This window comes from Carcharodon carcharias, chromosome 23 (genome assembly GCF_017639515.1).
Source record: "Carcharodon carcharias isolate sCarCar2 chromosome 23, sCarCar2.pri, whole genome shotgun sequence".
Lineage (NCBI taxonomy): Eukaryota > Metazoa > Chordata > Chondrichthyes > Lamniformes > Lamnidae > Carcharodon > Carcharodon carcharias.
Genome location: NC_054489.1, coordinates 40,212,974 through 40,235,247, shown reverse-complemented (window position 1 = coordinate 40,235,247; position 22,274 = coordinate 40,212,974). Strand labels below are relative to the sequence as shown.

The following is a 22,274-nucleotide window of genomic DNA, read 5'->3' as shown; positions in this document are numbered from 1 at the left end:
ATATAGGTCTACATTCACTCTGGGAGTCCTTACAACCTTCAAAGGTGAACTATGTAAATTGAAAGATCTCTTTTTTCCCTAAAATTGCACAACTGGAAACATACCTTCAGGTGTCGTGTTTCACAGGCCCATGAAAGTTCATACAACATATTTCAGTTTAGCTCATCATGTTTCCAAGAACATTGGAGAGCTTTTGCATGCAGTACCCTGTGTAGCCAAGATAGTACGTGTCATTCAATAGCCCTTTTTAGGCCCGCGCCTCCTTTGGCAAGAACTCCATTGCATTAAAAGCCATATGCCAGTGTCCCTACATAGCTGTTGGCGGTGTCTCAATGACAATGCGCCAGTGATGGCTAAGCTAGGTGGTTCATGCCCTAAGCACTTGCATCTGCCCACTGTCTGGATGTTGGCAGGAGGCCTGTAATGCGCTTTTCCTGCCAGCAACTTGTATGACATTGTGAACATCAAGGGAGGTTCTGGACAGAACGTTTAATGTGACTTTGTACAAGCACCACACCCCTAATTAGGACGTGATTGCATAATACAAAAGGGGCATTGAACATCAGCTCAGCTGTTAATGAGTATTGATATTGCTGCAATGTGTCTCATGGCCTCAATAACTGCTTCATTAAAAGCTGAGCAGCAACCTTCCAACAGCAAAGGAAACAGAAGGCGTCTGATTTTTTTTTTATTTCCCTCTAGGCTTGCAAGGTTTATGTGGAACTTTAGAAAAAATAACCTTCCATGAACTGATTTTTTTTCTCCTGTGTTTCAAACTTGTTTATTCAAAGACGCAGAGAATCTCTAGGTTCTAAATGGTCCCAGTGGATTGAAAGGCAGCAAATATAACCTCACTAATTAAGAAAGAAGGGAGAGAGAAAATAGGAAACAAAGGCCAGTTAACCTGGCATCAGTCATAGGGAAAATGCTAGAATCTATTATTCGGGATGTGATAATAAGGCACTTAGTAAATCATAAAATATGTTGGAGTTTTTTGAGTTTGTAACTAAATCGTGGATTGGGGGGACCAGTGGACATGCTTGGGTTTTTAAAAAGCATTTGATAACGTGCATCATAATAGGTTCATACACAAAATTAGGAGTCGTGACAATGGAGATAATAATTATCATGGATTAAGGATTGGTTAACAGACAGAAAAGAGAGAGTAGGAATAACCAGAACATTTTTAGGTTGGATGGTGTATCTAGCAGAGTACGACAAGGATCAGTGCTTGGGCCTCAGCTACTTACAGTCTATATCAATAACTTAGATGAGGGGACTGAGTATAATGTATCAAAGTTCTATTTTATTTATTCTTTCAAGGGAGGTGGATGTTACTGGCTAGGACAGCATTTATTGCCCATCCCTAATTGCCCTCGAGAAATTGATGGTGAGCCTCTTTCTTGAGCTGCTGCAGTTCATGTGGCGTAGGTACACTCACAGTGCTTTTAAGGAAGGGAGTTCAAGGATTTTGACCCAGCGACAGTGAGGGAATGGCGATATAGTTGCAAGTCAACATGGTGTGTGGCTTGGAGGGGAACTTGCAGGTGGGGGTGTTCTCATATATGTGCTGCCCTTGTCGTTCTAGGCTGGAGAGGGCTCGGAAGGTGCTGCCCAAGTTTACTGACAATACAAAGTTGGGTAGGGAATTAAGAAATGAGAAAGACACAGAGGATACAAAGGATATTAAAAACAAAAAACTGCGGATGCTGGAAATCCAAAACAAAAACAGCATTACCTGGAAAAACTCAGCAGGTCTGGCAGCATCGGCGGAGAAGAGTTGACTTTTCGAGTCCTCATGACCCTTCAACAGAACTAGGTGAATCCAAGGAAAGGGATGAAATATAAGCTGGGTGGGGGGAGAGAAGTGGAGGAGGGTTGTGTGGTTGTAGGGACAAGCAAGCAGTGATAGGAGCAGATCATCAAAAGATGTCTCAGACAAAAGAACAAAAGAACACATAGGTGTTGAAGTTGGGGATATTATCTAAACGATGGGCTCAACTGTGTCCGGCCCATCTCCAGCGCATCCGCCCTCACGCCTTCTCCTCCCTCCCAGAAACATGTTAGGGTCCCCCTTGTCCTCACTTATCACCCCACCAGCCTCCGCATTCAAAGGATCATCCTCCGCCATTTCCGCCAACTCCAGCATGATACCACCACCAAACACATCTTCCCTTCACCCCCCCCCGGCGGCATTCTGTAGGGATCGTTCCCTCCCGGACACCCGGGTCCACTCCTCCATCACCCCCTACTCCTCAACCCCCACCTTTGGCACCTCCCCATGCCCACGCAAAAGATGCAACACCTGCCCCTTCACTTCCTCTCTCCTCACCGTCCAAGGGCCCAAACACTCCTTTCAAGTGAAGCAGCATTTCACTTGCATTTCCCCCAACTTAGTTTACTGCATTCGTTACTCCCAATGTGGTCTCCTCTACATGGAGAGACCAAACGTAAACTGGGCGACCGCTTTGCAGAACACCTGCGGTCTGTCTTCAAGAATGACCCAAACCTCCCCGTTGCTTGCCATTTTAACACTCCACCCTGCTCTCTTGCCCACATGTCTGTCCTTGGCTTGCTGCATTGTTCCAGTGAAGCCCAACGCAAACTGGAGGAACAGCACCTCATCCTCCAACTAGGCACTTTACAGCCTTCTGGACTGAATATTGAATTCAACAACTTTAGATCTTGAACTCCCTCCTCCATCCCCACCCCCTTTCTGTTTCTTCCCCCTTCCTTTTGTTTTTTTCCAATAAATTATATAGATTTTTCTTTTCCCACCTATTTCCATTATTTTTAAATCTTTTTAAATCTTTTATGCTCCCCCAACCCCACTAGAGCTGTACCTTGAGTGCCCTCCACCCCCACTAGAGCTGTGCCTTGAGTGCCCTACCATCCATTTTTAATTAGCACATTTGTTTAGATAATATCACCAACTTCAACACCTATGTGTTCTTTTGTCTGTGACATCTTTTGATGATCTGCTCCTATCACTGCTTGCTTGTCCCTACAACCACACCAACCCCCTCCACTTCTCTCCCCCAACCCAACCACCCCCCCACCCCCCCTTAAACCAGCTTATATTTCACCCCTTTCCTTGGATTCACCTGGTTCTGTTGAAGGGTCATGAGGACTCTAAATGTCAACTCTTTTCTTCTCCGCCGATGCTGCCAGACCTGCTGAGTTTTTCCAGGTAATTCTGTTTTTGTTTTACAAATGATATTGTTAGGTTTAGTGGGCAAGAAAGAATATGGCAGATGAAATATAATGTGGATAAATGTGAAATTATCCACTTTGGTACAAAAAATAGGAACTCTGAATATTTTTTAAATGGTTGAGAAATACTGGCATTCAGAGAGAGTAATCACAGGAAGTTGACAGCACTAGGAAAGCAAATGTGTTAGGTTTTCTTACATTGGGATTGGAGTATAAGTGCTGGATTTTTCATGACTGAGGTAGGTAGCTCGAGTCAGGAAGTTTACAGATTCGGCAGACCTGCCTTGATTCAAAGCTGTGATGGAACGCGATACTTATTTTAAAATCAGCAGTCGGAGGTTGGAGCTTAGGGCCTTCTGCACATGTGCCAGCCGGGAAATGGCCGCATGTGCAGTTAGTGCTTTTTTCCCGTTTTTCAGGCAGGGAACCAGGCCCGCCTGCCTGCACATAAGATAAAGAAACAAAGAAATTAAATGGCATGGAACGGCAGGTCAGGTGACTTGAGCCGGCACACCATTACAGAATGTGTCCCCCGAGGAGTAGCACATGTAGAGGGGGTCAGGGAGAAGGTTCCAAACCATGGAGTGGGACAGAAAGAGCTGCCAGAAGAAAGTCTCAGAAAGGGGCAAAGACAGGAATCAGAAAGAGGTCCCAGGTGACAGCCCCTGGTAACAGACAAGGGCAGGAATTAGAAACAGGTCCTTTTAAGTAAAGGTGAAAGGAAGGAGCAGAGAAATAAGCTCCAAATTAAAGAAAGAGCTGCAGGGACCAGACTTGAAGCAAAGAGGGCTTGAGAGAAACCCCGAAGATCTGAGGAGGCAGCCGAATGTTGATGGCTCCATACTGCGGGCTGTTGGGGCAAAGGTACCCTTTTGGTGCAGTGGTGTTCTGCTTAGCATGGCCGAAGATCTGAAAATGTGAAGGTGAAGCTCAAGTGCATTCTGAGATCCAGGGGAAAAGAATCTCAGAAGGTGAGTTTGAAACCCTGGAACTGTATCCCTACTGAAGCCATCAGAGTGGGAGTGACGCTCGTGTGAAAAATCAAAGGCGAGTTCTTCAAACGGGGAGATTGGAAACCCTCGTGAGAGAGACAGAGCTCCAGGGAGACCAGTTGGCTCATTGTGTGATGAGCGTCTGCGTGGGTTGTTGAGAAATCCACGGAATCTACTTTGGTTGCATCTGTCATTTATTTTGGGAGTGTGGTGTGCCTGACCACAGATCGCCTGGTAATTCACGTGTACCTCAAATTTCCCTGACTATTCGAGTATAAGATAGGCATAAGTTAAACTGTGTTGAAGGAATCATGCAATTTAAATCATTTTCTTGTGTTTGCATTGAGATCTTTCCAATCATTTTTGGCTGGTGTAATATAGTTCATTTTACTTTTTATTTAACAAATGTTTTATCCTTTAAATGTTCACCAGCAGATTCCTGTGAATTTGTTTCGTAACTTTCCTCCATGGTTTCTTTAAAAAAAAGTTAGGATCTATCAAGCCAGGTTTCATTCTGAGATCTGACTTATCTAGTATTAATATCAGCTGGGATTGTAACAAAGCATTGAGTCTCTCAGTTTTTGCTCTGGGGGTCAGGGTTCATGGGTGTGGGATGGAGTTGGGCTCACCAACCCCGGAAAAGGATCCTAGGTTGCCATGGGGATGGGCGAATGTTGAGGCAGGCTGCCTGGAAGGCCCGCCTTTGTTCTGTGGGACTTGGTCCCTATTGTAATAAAAGCAGTTAGGGCCTTTTAGCCCTCACTCTTCATGCTCCTCACCCACTCCTCATAACCCCTCATACCCTCCATGCCAATTCAGTCCAAATAAACAGAGATATTTGCAAAAGGAACCACAGAAATATGGTTACTATAACCACTTAAAGATGTTGATCAAGCAATGTCAACAATTCCCTTCACTTGTCAAAACAGATTCCCTGCTGAACTAATGCTTTTATTGGTCTGGGCTCTCAGCTAAGCATGATTTCTTTGGGCAAGATTAAGCAGTGTGAAGTGTTTGAAGCCTCTGTTATTAATACTTTAATGGTCTGTTTGTGTGACACTTTTACAGAGTTGTAAGAACAGCGGTTTTTTTTTCAAAGAGCATTTCTGAATGGGCGTGTTTTTCCTTAGCAGTTCCACACTTGCCATTGTTATTTATGGCTCATTATGTACATGGTTCATACTTGATGAATGGGCATAGAAGGGCCACAAGTTGGCTTGGACAGTATGAGGCATTACGGGGAGCGGTTGGGTTATGGGACATGAGTTAGCACTGAGTTGACATGTAGGGTATGAGGGGCCATGTGGAGTGGCTGGGGGCACGGGTAAGTCCTTTTGAGCTTACCTTTCACAAGTTTCCTCAATCAAGACTATGGTTCACGGCTCCTCTGAGGGACCATGAACCACAAGTTAAGGAAAAGCAGGCCCCACTCCACAAAATTGGGGGGCACGAGGAAATTCCTAACCCCACAATAGAGCTGGCCAGTTTGGGAGAGCAGGGTGCAGGCTTACTGCCTGCACGCTTATCCCACATTGGTGAAAATTGCCAGTGCTGGGAATGGGATGGGAATCCTGGAGTCTGATCCCGCTGCCATTTTTAAATGGCTCTGGAGTCATCCCGGCTCTGTGAAAATCCAGGTCTAAGGCCACGAGGTCTTGCTGTAATTGTATAGGGCTTGGATGAGATCGCACCTGTTCCGTGTACAGTTTTGATCTTCCTACCTAGGGAAGGAAATACTTGCATTAGAGGGAATGTCACAAAGGTTCACTAAGTTGATTTCTGGAATGATAGGGTTGTTTTATGAGGACAGGTTGAGTAAGGTAGACAGAGCTTTCCACAGAGCTTAGAAGAATAAGAGGTTAACTCATTGGAAACACATAAAATTCTTAAGGAATTTGACAGGATAGGTGCTGGGGAGTCAAGAACTCAGGATAAGAGGTTGACTATTTAGGACTGAGAAGAAATTTCTTCTTTCAAAAGGTTGTGGCCTTTTGGGAGTCTCTAAACCAGTGTGCTGTAGATGTTCAATTGATGAGTATATTCAAGTCGCATTGATAAAATTTTGGATATTAGGGGAATGAACGGATATGGGGATAGTGCAGGAGGCAGCAGGTGAAGAAGATCAGTCATGATCTCATTGAATGTTGAGCATTTTGAAGGGCTGAATGGCCTACTCCTGCTCTTAATTTTATGTCCTTAGCACGTCCTTGCCAGTGTTCTTCAACCAACATCACGAAAACAGGTCATCTGATCATTTATGTCATAGCTGTTTGTTGGGTGATGGTGCAAATTGGCTGTCATAACTGCACTTTCAAAGTGCTTCATTAGCTGTGAGGTTCTTTGAGATGTCCTGAAGTTGTGAAAGGAGCTGTATAAATGCAAATTATTTCTTCCTTTCGACAGAACTAGGCGAATCCCAGGAAGGGGTGAAATATAAGCTGGTGGTATACCAGTTTATATTTCACCCCTCTCCTAATATTCATTCAGTTCTGTTGAAGGGTCATGAGGACTCGAAACGTCAACTCTTTTCTTCTCCGCCGATGCTGCCAGACCTGCTGAGTTTTTCCAGGTAATTCTGTTTTTGTTTTGGATTTCCAGCATCTGCAGTTTTTTGTTTTTTGTTTTTATTTCTCCCTTGCCTGCTCCACAGATTCCTTTTTAAGGTAGTGAAAGCAAACCATTCAAGTTAGCTCTTTACTCTTAGCTAGAGGTCAGAGGAAAATCAGCAGGCCAGACATAAAAATATAAGAATAAAAGCAAAATACCACGGATGCTGGGGATCAGAAATAAAAACAGTTTTGAAGAGGAGTTATATTGGACTCAAAACGTTAACGCTGTTTCTCTCTCCAGAGATGCTGCCAAACCAGCTGAGAATTTCCAGCAGTCTATTTATAAAAATAAAAGAAGTTCTCTGCCAGCCTGAAGTCTTTCCCTCCATTTTTCCAACCATTTTAACCAACATTCAGCCATTTGACTTGTGTTCCACATGGTCACACTATCAGACAACAAAACGAAGGGTTCCAGAGTTGGGGAAATGAAAGAGTTTTCATTTTGGGCACTGTTTCATTAGCACCAAGCACCTCCAGGTCAAGTAGAGTTTAATCATATGCACGGTATACAGTACATAGCTCCGGCCACTCAAGTCTCAGCTCCAAATTCGGAACGACACCCCTTAACATGAGCTTGCTCCATCTTTCAATCCAGCAACTCCTCGTAGGTGAAACTGAGAAATTAGCGGCACTTAGAATATTCCCACAGCGTTGCAGAAGTGCAGCTCAAAAATCTCTTTAAAAGGCCACAGTATTTCATACACTGCATTGAGAAATATATACACGCATTAAAAATATGTTTGCTCCCGTGTACTGCGAAAGTTAGCAGCTCATCTGTTGACATTGTGAATATTTCTGAATATTAATTGTGGAATGCATCTGTTGGGCATTTGGAAAAAAATAATTTTTTGACTATTCAAAAAAAGTTGCTTTTATTCTGCAATCCCACACTTAACATTGTTTTTTTTCCTGTTCTTATTGAGAAAATGTCAGGAATGGAACACTTTTGCACATTACTGGAAATTAATGGTGTCAAATGCAATAGTTACTTTGAGCACAAGATTCTGTCATTTTGAAGAGCTCTTGTTGTTTGAATTCCAAATGAAAGCTTTTAAACAGAGACTGTTTAGAATAAAGGAACAGGTCCTGTGGGGCAACTTGCACCTCCATTTCCAGGACGTTTCCCCCTAATCCTTATGTTTTTAATTCTTACATGGGATGCAAGCATTGTCAGCACAGCCACCATTTGTTTCCCATCCCTAATTGCCTTTGGGAAGGTGGTGGTCACCATGTTCTTGAGCTGCTGCAGTCCATCTGTTATTTCCCCATGGCATCCCCTCCTCCCCACCCGCCCACAAAACCTTCCTCAACCCCACAAAACCTCCTCACTGTGGCGTTGCTCCACTGAGCTAATATCTCATCCAAATGGCCTTCTTTATGACGAATCTCCATAGCAACTGTTAACAAGGGACTTACCCCAACATCCGTAAGTGCAAATTTTCCAATATGAGTCACTGGATAGCATTTGAAGTAGGCAATTTTGATCACTTGACATAAAGGATGGGGAAGCTGGGGATTGGACAGCTAAGGGGACAGTGGGTTCAAATGGTGAGGATGTGTCATAGAATCATATAATACAGGAGGTCATCATTTGGCCCATCATTTCTGTGTCAGTTCTTTGAAAGAGCTATCCATTTATTCCCGCTCCCCATAGCCCTGCAAATCTTTCCCTTCAATTCCATTTTGAAAGTTACTATCAATCTGTTTCCATCACCCTTTCAGACAATGCAGCACAGCACAACTTAGTATGTGAAAAAAAAAACCTCATCTCCGCTCTGGTTCTTTTACCAATTAATTTAAATCTGTGCCCTTTAGTTACAGACCTTCCTACCAGTGGAAACAGTTTCTCCCCATCCACTCTATCACAAGCTCTCATAAAGTTTTGAATAACAGAATACTTAGAATCATAGAATCATAAAATGGTTACATCACACAAGACGGCCATTTGGCCCTTTGTGTCTATGCCAGCTCCCTGCAAGAACAACTTGCCTAGTCCCACATCCCGATCCTTTTCCCACTGTTCTGCACTTTTCTTCATATAATTATTCAGTTTCCTTTGAAAGCCTTTCTTGGATCTGCCCTCACCACTCTCTCTCAGGCAGCACATTCCAGATCCTAGCCAGTTGCTGTGCAAAAACGTTTTCCCCAATGTCACCTTTGGTTCTTTTGCCATCCACATTAAGTTTCACTCTACCTACTCTTTCCAGAGCCTTCTTTGAAACCTCCCCTCAACCTCCTTTGCTCTAAGAAGAACATTTCCAGAACAATCTCTAGTCTCTCCACATAACTGGATCCCCTCGCCCTTGGTACCATTCTCGTAAATCTTCTCTGCACCCTTGACATCCTTCCTCAAACCGGAACTGGGCACAATACTCAGTTGAGACCTAACTAGTGATTCATTTTATCAAAATTGAAAATAGAATTGGATAGATTGAGGGAGTTGGTAATTTAGAGTCTGTGACAACAGCTAGATAGCTGACAGAATCTTTTCTTTACTTAACCATATGGAACTTATGCTGATTTTATTTATTTCCCTTCTGAGCTTGGAGTTATTGACAATGATTGTGTCATTGCTACAGCAACTGCAGCTGATATCAGTTAATTCAGGGTTCTGAGTTCTACTCTATCACACAGGGTGATTTATTCAGTGAATTATTAAGGAAGAATATAAAATTATGTCGGCTGAGGAGAATCCAAATGCATTTGAATTGAGATGCTTCTGTCAACCTGCCATCAGGACAAATCATGCGCTTACCTTCCGTACATGACTGGAAAAGAGCGTGTTCATGTATTTGTCTTTTCGCTTCAGCTCACTGGCTCTTGCAGAGAAGGCAGGTGTCAGCTGTGGGTTATCCCGTTTCTGAAAAAGTAACAAAGAGCTGGTAAGTGACTTTTTCAGTTCCATCACAAAGACAGTTGCTGCTTTCTGGTCCTTCACCAAAATGACTGTGCTTGTAATCCCACCAACACATGTGATAAAAGCAAAAACCCTGCTTCTTGGCGATTATAACAATTCTGTTCCAAAACTACAGTGCTTTTTAAATAAGAAGACAACAGGTAATAAAAACTTAACTGGAAAATAGGGAGTGACTCTGAAGGTGAAACTAATCCTGAAGTTGTGACTTGAAGACAGAACTCCCAGACAGAATACTCCTTAAATTGGGACAACTCACTTCATTTGCAGTGTGAAAAATCAATTTCTGAATAATACATCAACAAAATAAATTGATTCATCAAGGTTAGTGAAAGTTGTGAAAAAGGAAAATGACATGTACGAATTGTAAATTTGAAGTCACATTGCCTTTACTGATTAAAATGTTTTAATTTACAGTTTAGTTTCACACTATCATACACAGCCTGTCAGACTGGAAATAGATTCTGCTAGATCAGGCAACAGGCTTTTTCAGGCCCATGGTAGCAATGTGACACAGTGGAAAATTCAAATCCCTGGAAATCTGATTCTTTGTTACACTGGATATATGACCTCAGGAAAGTCATGTACAACAGTTGTCTTTAACCAGTGTCTGGGATCTATTTTTGTGTTTACTTTCCGAGATCAAACTCCCAAGTAGAAAGACAGAACTTGACAGCATAGGAGAGGGCCGCTTGCCATTCATGTCAAAGCCAACACTTTGTTAGATTAATCCAAAACTGGACTCATTGGCCTGCATAACTATTAATTTTCTCTGCTTCAAATATTTGCCTCTTGCAAAAAAAAAATCACATTACAATAAAATTGAACATAATTTTATATTTTATCTGTTTTTTTGATTCTTTGATAGGATATGGGTGTCGCTGGCAAGGCCAGCATTGTTTCCCATTCCTAATTCCATTGAACTGAGTGGCTTACTAAATCATTTCAGAGGGCAGTTAAGAGTCAAACACATTGCTGTGGAACTGGGGTCACATATAAGCTAGACCAGGTAAGGGTGGCAAGATTTCTTTCCCGAAAGAACATCAGTAAACCAGATGCGTTTTTACAACAATCGGTGATAATTTCATGGTCAGCATTATTAAGACTATCTTTCAGTTCCAGATGTATCAATTGAATTTAAATTCCACTCGCTGCCACGGTGGGACTTGAACACGCGTCCCCACAGCATTAGCCTAGGTCTCTGGATTACGAGCCAGTGACATTGTCACTCTGCCAGTTTCACAAATAAATCACTTTCTTCAGTTACATTTGTATCTTTTCATTAAAAAGATATAAAAAAATGAGGGAAGTACACAGGATAGGAACAGTGATGGAATTATAAAATCCTACAGGAAGGTGGGTATTCATCCTACTGCACCCATGCCAACTTTCAGAAAGAGTTATCCATACTTAGGCCCATTCTCCTTCCCTTTCCTCATACTCTAACTTCTTTTCTTTTCAAATATTTCTCCACCTCTCTTAATAAAAGTTAAGGATTGTTTCTGATGCAGGATTTGATGTCCTATCACCCTCTGTTACAAATCTCTAACTTACTTTGTTCCTTCGGTGTCAATAAAATCCTAAAACACTAAAGAGATGATACAAGTCAATGCTTTTATGAACCAAGTTCTAATGACTGATCAAACGCAGAACGTTAAGCTGTCTTTTCTCTTTCAGTTGCGGTCAGACCTACTTCACATTGCTAACATTTCTAATTCTCACTTCAGACTTCCAACAATCACTAGTTTACTTTTCCTCGCTTGCATAGGCTGCATTTGTAAAATAAGGGGAAGACAGATATACAAACTCCAATCCCCGCTTCATTTTCACCTATATTTCAATCAATGCAAGCCCCTTCTACTGGAAGGAAGGCTGTACTAGAGAATTCCTTGTTTTCTCAGTGGCAGTGAAGCTATACTCAGTTGTTTGAGGGGATGGCATACTATGGCACACTGTCCTCCCAAAGCATGAAATGCTGCATTCCCTTAGAAGTTCCAACCGAGTTCTGAAAGAACTCAGCACCAATATAGCTCACTAATTTGAGTGTGGGATATGGGAGTCAGATCCCCCACCTTAGGTTGGGGTATATTAAATAATTCTTGCTGAATAATTTACTTTGATGACTGGTTTGGTCAAGGGGCCAGGAATGGAGCGAGATAAGAGCGGACCATCAAGTATTTTCAGTTTGTCCCATCACATCATCAGGTAGCAATGAATGAATGATCAGTGTGTGATGCGACGGACTTACTCACATTGCTAACAAGCCTCATCCTCAAGTCCTCTGAAAGCACTGACTCTTGTAGGGTCTCTTCATCTGGATGTAGAGGGGAGGCCTTCACAAGATCGTCAAAATCCAGTGGCAAGAATGGCGATCCAACAGTAGCATCCTCTCCCAAACCAACATGTCCAGCACTGATGCACTAATCACTCAAAACCAGCTCTGCTGGGTGGGACAGCATGTTGTTCATATGCCTGACACAGGGCTCCACACACAACTGTGCTACTCAGAACAAAAACAGAATTACCTGGAAAAACTCAGCAGGTCTGGCAGCATCGGTGGAGAAGAAAAGAGTTGACGTTTCAAGTCCTCATGACCCTTCAACAGAACTGTGTAATATTAGGAGAGGGGTGAAATATAAGCTGGTTTAAGGTGGGGGGGGCGGAGAGAAGTGGGGAAGTGGTGTGGTTGTAGGGACAAGCAAGCAGTGATAGGAGCAGATAAAGATGTCACAGACAAAAGAACAAAGAGGTGTCGAAGGTGGCGATATTATCTAAACGAATATGCTAATTAAGAATGGATGGCAGGACACTCAGCTATGCCTGTCTGTTTATAGGGTATGTGGAACATTCCTTATTCCAGTCCTACTCCGACCCCCTCCCACATCTCTTTCTCCGGTACATCGATGATTATTTCGGTGCTGCTTCATGCTCTTGTCAGGACCTGGAAAAATTTTTATTAATTTTGCTTCCAATCTTCACCCCTCCATCAGTTTCACGTGGTCCATCTCTGACACTTCCCTTCCCTTCCTTGACCTCTCTGTCTCAATTTCTGGTGATAGACCGTCCACCAATATCCATTACAAGCCTACTGACTCCCACAGCTACCTCGACTACAGCTCCTCACACCCCACTTCCTGTAAGGACTCCATCCCATTCTCTCAGTTCCTTCGCCTCTGTCGCATCTGTTCTGATGATGCTACCTTCAAAAACAGTTCCTCTGACATGTCCTCCTTCTTCCTTAACCGGAGTTTTCCACCCACGGTAGTTGACAGGGCCCTCAACCGTGTCCGGCCCATCTCCTGCGCATCCGCCCTCACGCCTTCTCCTCCCTCCCAGAAACATGTTAGGGTCCCCCTTGTCCTCACTTATCACCCCACCAGCCTCCGCATTCAAAGGGTCATCCTCCGCCATTTCCGCCAACTCCAGCATGATACCACCACCAAACACATCTTCCCTTCACCCCCCTCGGCGGCATTCCGTAGGGATTGTTCCCTCCGGGACACCCTGGTCCACTCCTCCATCGGCTCCTACTCTTCAACCCCCACCAAGGCACCTCCCCATGCCCACGCAAAAGATGCAACACCTGCCCCTTCACTTCCTCTCTCCTCATCGTCCAAGGGCCCAAACACTCCTTTCAAGTGAAGCAGCAATTCACTCGCATTTCCCCTAACTTAGTCTACTGCATTCGCTGCTCCCAATGCAGTCTCCTCTACATTGGAGAGACCAAACGTAAACTGGGCGACCGCTTTGCAGAACACCTGCGGTCTGTCCGCAAGAAAGACCCAAAACTCCCTGTCGCTTGCCATTTTAACACTCCACCCTGCTCTCTTGCCCACATGTCTGTCCTTGGCTTGCTGCATTGTTCCAGTGAAGCCCAACGCAAACTGGAGGAACAGCACCTCATCTTCCGACTAGGCACTTTACGACCTTCTGGACTGAATATTGAATTCAAAAACTTTAGATCTTGAACTCCCTCCTCCATCCCCACCCACTTTCCATTTCTTCACCCTTCCTTTTGTTTTTTCCAATAATTTATATAGATTTTTCTTTTCCCACTTATTTCCATTATTTTTAAATCTATACCTTTTACACCCTTCCACCACACCCCCACTAGAGCTGTACCTTGAGTGTCCTGCCATCCATTCTTAATTAGCACATTTGTTTAGATAATATCACCACCTGCAACACCTCTTTGTTCTTTTGTCTGTGACATCTTTTGATTATCTGCTCCTATCACTGCTTGCTTATCCCTAGAACCACACCCCACCCCCCCACTTCTCTCCCCCCACCACACCGCCTCCCCCCCACCCCCCCCCCCCCCCCCACACCTTAAACCAGTTTATATTTCACCCCTCTCCTAATATTCATTCAGTTCTGTTGAAGGGTCATGAGGACTCGAAACGTCAACTCCTTTCTTCTCCGCCGATGCTGCCAGACCTGCTGAGTTTTTCCAGGTAATTCTGTTTTTGTTTTGGATTTCCAGCATCCGCAGTTTTTTGTTTTTATCTTTGTTCTACTCAGAACTTGGATATGGCAGAAAACTCCAAGGAGGACAGCAGAAACACTTTAAGGATGTCCTCAAAGCATCCCTGAAGAGATCAAATATCTCTGCCAATCCATAGGAGTCCCCGGCATGTGACTGGCCAAAAGGGAGGAGGCTTATTTGGAAAGGCAAAGAGCACATTAAAAGACTTCATCAGGAGCACGCAGCGATGAAAGTGAGGTGCTGGAGAGCGCACTCAAACATCCAAACACATTATCTACTCATCTCTTCAAGTACCACCCGCACCGCACCCGGCAGAGTCTGCAGATCGTGCATTGGACTTATCGGCCATCTCAAAACCCATTGAAATGGAGTGAAAACAAGTATTCCATGATCCGAAGAACTGCCAAAGAAAAAGGAGGAGTAAAGGGGAAATGACTTTCGAACCATTACATCTGTTCCTGATCTCATCCAATGCCCACCATGTTTTAGTAAAGGTCACAGGAGCAGATGATGATCAGGAGCAAACATCCTGGATGATTTCTCCTGGAATGCAGAGGCAACTACAACAGCTACATAATTTGAAACCCTCTGATCTGTGTAGCATCATACTGGGCAGTTCATCAGTCCACTGAACCATTGGGGAAGTTGCCTCAAAGTCTGCATACACACTAATATGCTGCAAGGGCCATTGGTCTCCATCTCTTTGCACCTCTAATTGAATTGGTTTGCAGTGTTTATGAGTGCTGTGACATTAATGGCAAAGGAACTGACATGCTGAATGGTGACAACAGTGCTTGAAATTCTTTGCACATACTTGTAAATAGCCCACGTACTTATACTGTGCACTAGTGTCATCAGATCCGAATGCATTCAAGCTTCACTCGTGACTGGCATGAAATCAACTTAATTGAACAAACAATGGCACCATTTTAAGCGTCCATTGTTTTAGGTGTTATCAGATTGCAGAGGACCATCCTTGCACATGCTCACAGTATCTCGTATTGTTACAATCTGGGCTTATCGCTCATTTGTAAAGGTGTGGAAGAAGGGTAAACAGGTTGACGTAATGGAAGAAGGAGTCGTATCTAGGTAGAAATGATAATTAGCTATCCTTGAGAGCCCAACTCTCTTTCATCTTGGAACTAAATGGATAGTTTAAAGGACAACTATTTACAACCCACATTCTCAACATTTTTCTGGTATTTTTCTCAGTCTCCACTGTTAACACACAGGCTGCGGCCATTGTCTTCAAGGATAAATATCCCACACCTTCTTCCCAGTAAAACAATCTAAGTCTTCCTTTGATCTCTTAACAATCAAACCACCCAAGCTTTTGTCTGATAAAAACAAAAACAAAAAAACTGCAGATGCTGGAAATCCAAAACAAAAACAAAAACAGAATTACCTGGAAAAACTCAGCAGGTCTGGCAGCATCGGTGGAGAAGAAAAGAGTTGACGTTTCGAGTCCTCATGACCCTTCGACAGAACTGTGTTCTTTTGTCTGTGACATCTTTTGATTATCTGCTCCTATCACTGCTTGCTTGTCCCTACAACCACCCCAGCACCCCCCAACTTCTCTCCCCCCACCCCCCCCCCAAACACCTTAAACCAGCTTATATTTCACCCCTTTCCTGAGATTCACTCAGTTCTGCTGAAAGGTCATGAGGACTTGAAACGTCAACTCTTTTCTTCTCCGCCGATGCTGCCAGACCTGCTGAGTTTTTCCAGGTAATTCTGTTTTTGTTTTACCCAGGCTTACTGTCAGGCAGACTGAAGAACAGGTCACATGACCCTCTTCCTTTTACCTTAGGACACAGTTCCAAAACATAGCAATCTTATAAATTTCATAACTGTAACAAGTTTTTCTAAATAATTGCAAATGCCAATATTTTAAACCTAACAGGTATTTTACTGACTGGGTACTTTGTCAGTACATTATTTAATCAGTGTCCTGCACTCTTCACTAGCTATCAAGGTGGTCAACTTTGCACATTTCAAAAAATTAAGCTGCTGTTGAAAAACACACAGCTGATGGTGTCACCAAGGGAAAGAGACAAAATCGCTGCACTTCGTTGCGGCAAGTAATTCAAGGTACCTTCTTAAAAGTGATACATAGATCTCTTCTCACATTAACAGTGGGAAGTAGCTTAGAATTTCACTTCCACTTAGTGTCAGCACAATATCTGTGACCGATCCAATTGCTTTGCCAATAGATTTGTGTAATAGCAATGATGATGGGTCCAAAGAGAGATGCCTACTTCAGAATACCACATCTAGCAAGTCATTTTTAACATTAATTCCTAGACAGCGGACCAAGGTCCATCCTGGAAAACGCCATCAAGATAGAAGAGAATGACACAGAAGACAAGATAGTGAGCCAGAGATGCCAAGCTTGTGTTTTAAAGCTCTGTACACTTTAGAGAGGAGATTGAGGGGGTCAGGTGCTCCATAAATTTGCATTTTGTCATAGCTGTGAAAGGAACCACTAGTTGACATTTAAGGTCAACAGGATTTTACAGTTTAATGTTTCATCTGCTGGAAGAAACATGACCAAAATCTGGCCTGAGATACTGAAGAGAAAGAAAGGACACTAGACAGGGTTAGGTCCAACAGAGTGGTGTCAAATAATATACTGCAGAATGCAAGACAGCTTAAAAATAAAGCTTGACCTTCATAATTAGGAAATTATAAAATTCAATTACATAGGAAGTAAGTAGCTCACCTGGCACCTTCACTTCCTATCCCTCACACCACACAAAAATACTATTTAAAAATACTGCATTTATATAGCACCTTTAACATAATAAAATGTCCCAGGGTGTTTCACAGGAATGTTAACCAAATCACATAAGATGATATTCAGACAGATGACCAAAAGCTTAGTCAAAGAGCTAAGTTTTAAGGTAAGTCTTAAAGGGGGAAAGAGAGGTAGAGGCAGAAGGGTTTAGGAAGGAAATTCCTGAGCCAAATAGGCAATTAAGCAATTGAAGGCTGCCAATGGATGTGCAAGAGCCCAGAATTGGAGAAGTGCAGAGACCTCAGAGGATTGTAGAACTGGAGAATGTTACAGAAATAATGAAGGACAAGGCCATGGAGGGATTTGAAAACAGGGTATGAGAATCTTAAAACGGAGATGTTGACTGAGTAGTCAATGTGGATCATTGAGCACAGGGTGCCGTGGGTGAATGGGACTTGATGTGAATTAGGATATGGGCGGTAGAGTTTTGGATATGCTCAATTTTATGAAAGGTGGCAGGTGGGATGCATCAGAATAGTCAAGTCTAGAGATAACAAGGGTATGGAAAAGGGTTTCAGTACAGATGAGCTGAGGCAAGGGCATATTCATGTTGTAGGAGTGGAAGTTGATGGCCTTGGTGATAGAATGGAACCTCATCTTTGTGTGAAATAGGACACAAAGGTTGTGAATGGTCTGGTCTAGCCTCAGGCAGTTGTCAGGGAGAGAGATGAAAATGGTGGCTGGGGAACACAGTTTGTTGTAGAGACTGAACATGATGGCTTTGTTCATGGGATTTAAGTGTTGGTGGCAAAGCCTGCATTTATGACCCACCCCTGAGTGCCTTTGAGAAGGGGGTGGTGAGCTGCTTCTTGAACCTCTGCAATTCATGTCATATAAGTACAGCTACTGTGTTGTTAGGAAGGAAGTTCCAGGTTTTTGACCCAGTGACAGTGATGGAAGGACGATATAGTTCCAAGTCAGGATTGTGTTTGGTTTACAGGGGAGCTTGCAGCTGGTGATGTTCCCATGCATCTGCTGCCCTTGCTATTCTAGGTGGTAGGTTTGGAAGATGCCGTTAAAGAGGGTTAGTCATGTTGCTGCAGTGCATCTTGTACATGGCATACACTGCAGCCACTATGCACCAATGGTGGAGGGAGTGAATGTTTAAGGGGGCGAATGGGGTGCCGATCAAGCGGGCTGTTTTGTTTTGGATGGTATTAAGCTTCTTGAGTGCTGTTGATTTCAACTCCCACCTCAGGAAGAATGGACCATACTCAAGGCCCCAATTGTTGAGGTGGCCGTGAAAAGCTGTGGCTTGAAGGCGGTCCGTGCCTGTCATGGCGGCAACCCTAGGACCTACTGGACACCAGTGGTGAGAGAGGCAGTCAAACTGAAGAAGGAAACACTCTGGGCAATGCTTGTAGATAGGCCTCCTGATTTGGTTGAGAGTTACAGGCAGGTTAGGAGGGTTACAGCAGCAGCAGTCACTGAAGCAGAAGCTCAGTCTTGGGAGGAGTTTGGAAAGGCCATGGAGACTATCAGATGGCATCGAAATTATTCTGGCAAACTAGTCGGTGCGTAAGAAAGGGTCGGCGGGATGCCGCCAAAGCTGTTCTCAGCAAGGGTGGGGAAACTCTGACCACAACGGGGGAGATTGCTGAGAGGTGGAAGGAGCACTTTGAGGAACCCCTCGACCTGGTGGACACATCCTCCTTATAGAAGGCAGGGCCAGAACCCTCCAGTGAGATCAGATCTATTGCTGTTACTGTGGTAGCTGTAGTGGTCAAGGGTTTCCATAGTGGTAAGGCAGCAGGGGTGGATGAGGTTCATCCGGAGATGTTGAAGCCCCTGGACAATGCTGGGGTACCGTGGTTAATGTGCTTCTTCAACGTTGTGTGGAATGCGGGGACAGTACCACTAGATTGGTAAACTGGAGTGGTGGTCCTCATCTTTAAGGGGACCAGAGGATGTGTTCCAATTATAGAGGGATCACACTCCTCAGCTTCCCTGGAAAAGCCTATTCCAGAGCGCTGGAGAGTTAGTTGAATCTCAGACTCAGGAGGAAGAATGTGGATTCTGCTCCCCCTGGCCGTGGAACAGTGGACCAACTCTTTGCCCTCTCACGGATAGAAGGTTCATGGGAGTTTGCTAAACCGGTCTAACTCTGTTTTGTAGGCCCAGAAAAGGTATACGACTGTGTTCCTTGGGATACTTTGTGGGAGGTATTGCGGGAATATGAGGTGGCAATGTTGCTTCTGTGTGCTATCAGGTCTCTCTATTCGCGGACCGAGAGAAGTGTCCGTATTCTCGGCGTTAAGTCGAATTTGTTCAAGGTGGGCATTGGACTCCACCGAGGGTGCATCTTGTCTCCACTCCTGATCGTGATTTTCATGGACAGGATATCAAGGCGCAGCTGAGGTACCAAGAGTACCCAATTTGGGGGCTTGAGGGTGGCATCTCTGCTGTTTGCAGATGGTGTTGTGCTTCTTGTTTCATCCGACTGTGATCTCCAGTGTGCACTCGAGCATTTCACTGTCGAGTGTGACGTGGCTGGGGTGCAGATCAGTACCTCTAAGTCTAAGGTCATGATTCTGTCCCAGAAAAGAGTGGGTTGCTCTCTCCAGGTGACAGGAGAACAGCTTCCCTTAGTGGAGAAGTTCAAGTATCTCAGGATCTTGTTTGTGAGTGATGGCAGGGGGGAGTGTGAGATTGACCAGCGGATCAGAGCAGCAGCTGCAGTCTTGCTCTACTGGTCCATGGTGGTGAAGCATGAGCTAAGTTTTAGGATGAAGCTCTCGGTTTACCAGTCAACCTACGACCCCATCCTCACCATATTGTCATGAACTTTGGGTAAGATTGCAGGTACAAGCATTGGAAATGAGGTTTCTCCACAGGGATGCTGGGCATACTCTCTGAGACAGGGTGAGGAGTTCGGCTACTGGGAGAGCCTTGGAGTAGGGTTGCTGCTCCTCCGGAAAGAGAGGGGCCAGGTGAGGTATTTTGGGCATCTGATAAGGATGTCCCATAGTAGTCTCCTGCTGGAGCTGTACTGGGCAGGGCCCACTGGGTGGAGGCCTCAAGGCTGACCCAGGACACTCGAGGGATTACATCTCTCGTCTGGCCTGGGAAAGCTTGGGAATCTCCCAGGAGGAGATGGAATTTGTGGCTGAGGAAAGGGGAGTCTGGCCCTGCTCAGCTTACTGCATTGCAACCCTCACCAGGAGAAGTGGTGTGAAAATGGATGGATGGATGGAGTGTTACTACAGCTGCACTCATCCAGGCAAGTGGGAAGTATTCCACCACACACCTGACTTGCGCCTTGTAGATGGTGGACAGGCTTTGAGGAGTAGATGAATTACTTACTGCAGAATTTCCCAGCCTTTGATCTGCTGTTGTAGCCACAGTATTTATATGGCTGGTCCAGTTCAGTTTCTGGTCAAAGGTAAACCCAAATATGTTGATAGTGGGGGGATTCAGTGAAGGTAATGCTGCTGAACATCAAGGGGAGATGGTTAAATTCTCTCTTTTTTGAGATGGTATATCAATGAAAAAAAGGAAGGCCATGATGGGAATAGGACAAAGACAGGATAACACCACACAGTGATAGAAAGATGGCAGAAACATTAAATAATTATTTTGCTTTGGCTTTTCCTAGGGAGATATTTACGACATAGACATGACACTGAAAGATGAAATAGGTGTATTTAAAATTTAAAAAAGGGACCATGTTGAATAAACTAAACAAACTCAAAGAGGATAAAATTCCTGGTCCGGACAGATTGCATCCATGTTTTTGAAAAGTATCCAGGGAACAGATAACAGAGACATTACCACACATATTTAATAAATCATTAGAAATTGGTACAGTGCCAGAGATCTGGTGGATAGCTTTGTAATTTGCATATTTAAGTAGAACAGGACATGTCCAGGAAATTATAGAGCAGTTGGCATAACATTGGTGGTAGGAAAAATAATGGTATCCCTGCTAAAAAATAGAGGAACATCTAGAAATTAAAAATATAACAATAGTCAACATGGATTTCAAAAGTGAAAATCTTGCTCGACCAACTTTACTCAATATTTTTGATGAGTTAACAGAGAGCGTAGATAATGGTAATGAAGCAGATGTAATTTTTCTAGATTTTCAAAAGGCCTTTGATAAGGTACCCCATAATTAAGCAAGGACATTCATCGACCGGTAGAATGTGTAAATAATTGGCAAATGAAGTTGAACACAGATAAATGTGAAGAAGCTGGGTAAGCATATGAGAGCAAAGGGAATAGAGGGTTACAATGATAGATTAAGATGAGGAAAGGCGGGGAGGAGGCTTGAATGGAGCATAAACAGCAGCAAGGGCTGGTTGGGCTGAATGACCTTTTCTGTGGCATGTATGCCACGTAATCCAATGTAGTCATTGTCTGACAGTGTGGCATAAATGTTATTTGCCACATATCAGCCCACGTCTGAATTTTATCCAGGTCTTGCTGCATGCAAGCATGGACTGCTTCAGTATATGAGGAGTGTGGATGGTACTGAACATTGTGCAGTCAATAGCAAAAATCCCCATTTCTAACCTTATGATGGAGGGAAGATCATTGATGAAGCAGCTGTAAATGGTTAGATCTAGGGCACTACACTATGGAACTCCTGCATTGATGACTGGTCTCCAACAACCACAACCGTCTTCATTTGTGCTAGGTAGGGCTATAACAATGAGCAATTTTCCCCCTGATTCCCATTGACTTCAATCTTGCTACAGCTCCTTGAGGCCACACTCAGTTAAATGCTACCAGTTACTCTCACCTCACCTCTGGAATTCAGCGCTTCCGTCCATGTTTGGACCAAGGGCTTAAAGAGTTCTGGAGCTAAGTGCCCCTGGCAGCACTCAAACTGAGCATCAGTGAGCAGGTAATTGCTATGTATTTGGCACTTGATAGCAATGTTGATGACACCTTCGATCACTTTGCTGATGATTAAGAATAGACTGATGGGGTGTTAATTAGCCAGATAGGATTCATCCTGATTTTTTCAGACAAGTCATACCAAGGCAACGAACCACACTGTTGGTTAGATGTCAGTGTTGTATCTGTACTGGAACAGGTTGGCTAGGGGCACAGATATTTCTGGAGAACAAGTCTTCAGTACTACAGCTGGGACATTGTCAGGACCACAGCCTTTCTTGTATCCAGAGCCTTTTGGCATTTCTTGATATCACATGCAAATGAATTGAATTGGCTGAAGGCTGGTGTCTGTGAATCTGACCTCAGGAGCAGGTTGAGATGGAACATTCACTCAGCACTTCTGGTTGAAGATGGTTCAGCC

The 22,274-nt window shown here is 43.9% G+C and overlaps 1 protein-coding gene across 2 annotated transcripts in view; it reads right to left on the bottom strand.

The window, feature by feature from the left end:
• The window catches only part of myo1d (myosin 1D), a 593,379-nt gene that overhangs the window by 183,792 nt on the left and 387,313 nt on the right, over nt 1–22,274 (bottom strand). For both annotated transcript variants that reach the window (XM_041173666.1, XM_041173667.1), the window contains one exon: nt 9,570–9,674. In XM_041173666.1, coding sequence (XP_041029600.1) covers nt 9,570–9,674 — 105 coding nt within the window. The remainder of the gene's footprint in view (nt 1–9,569; nt 9,675–22,274) is intronic.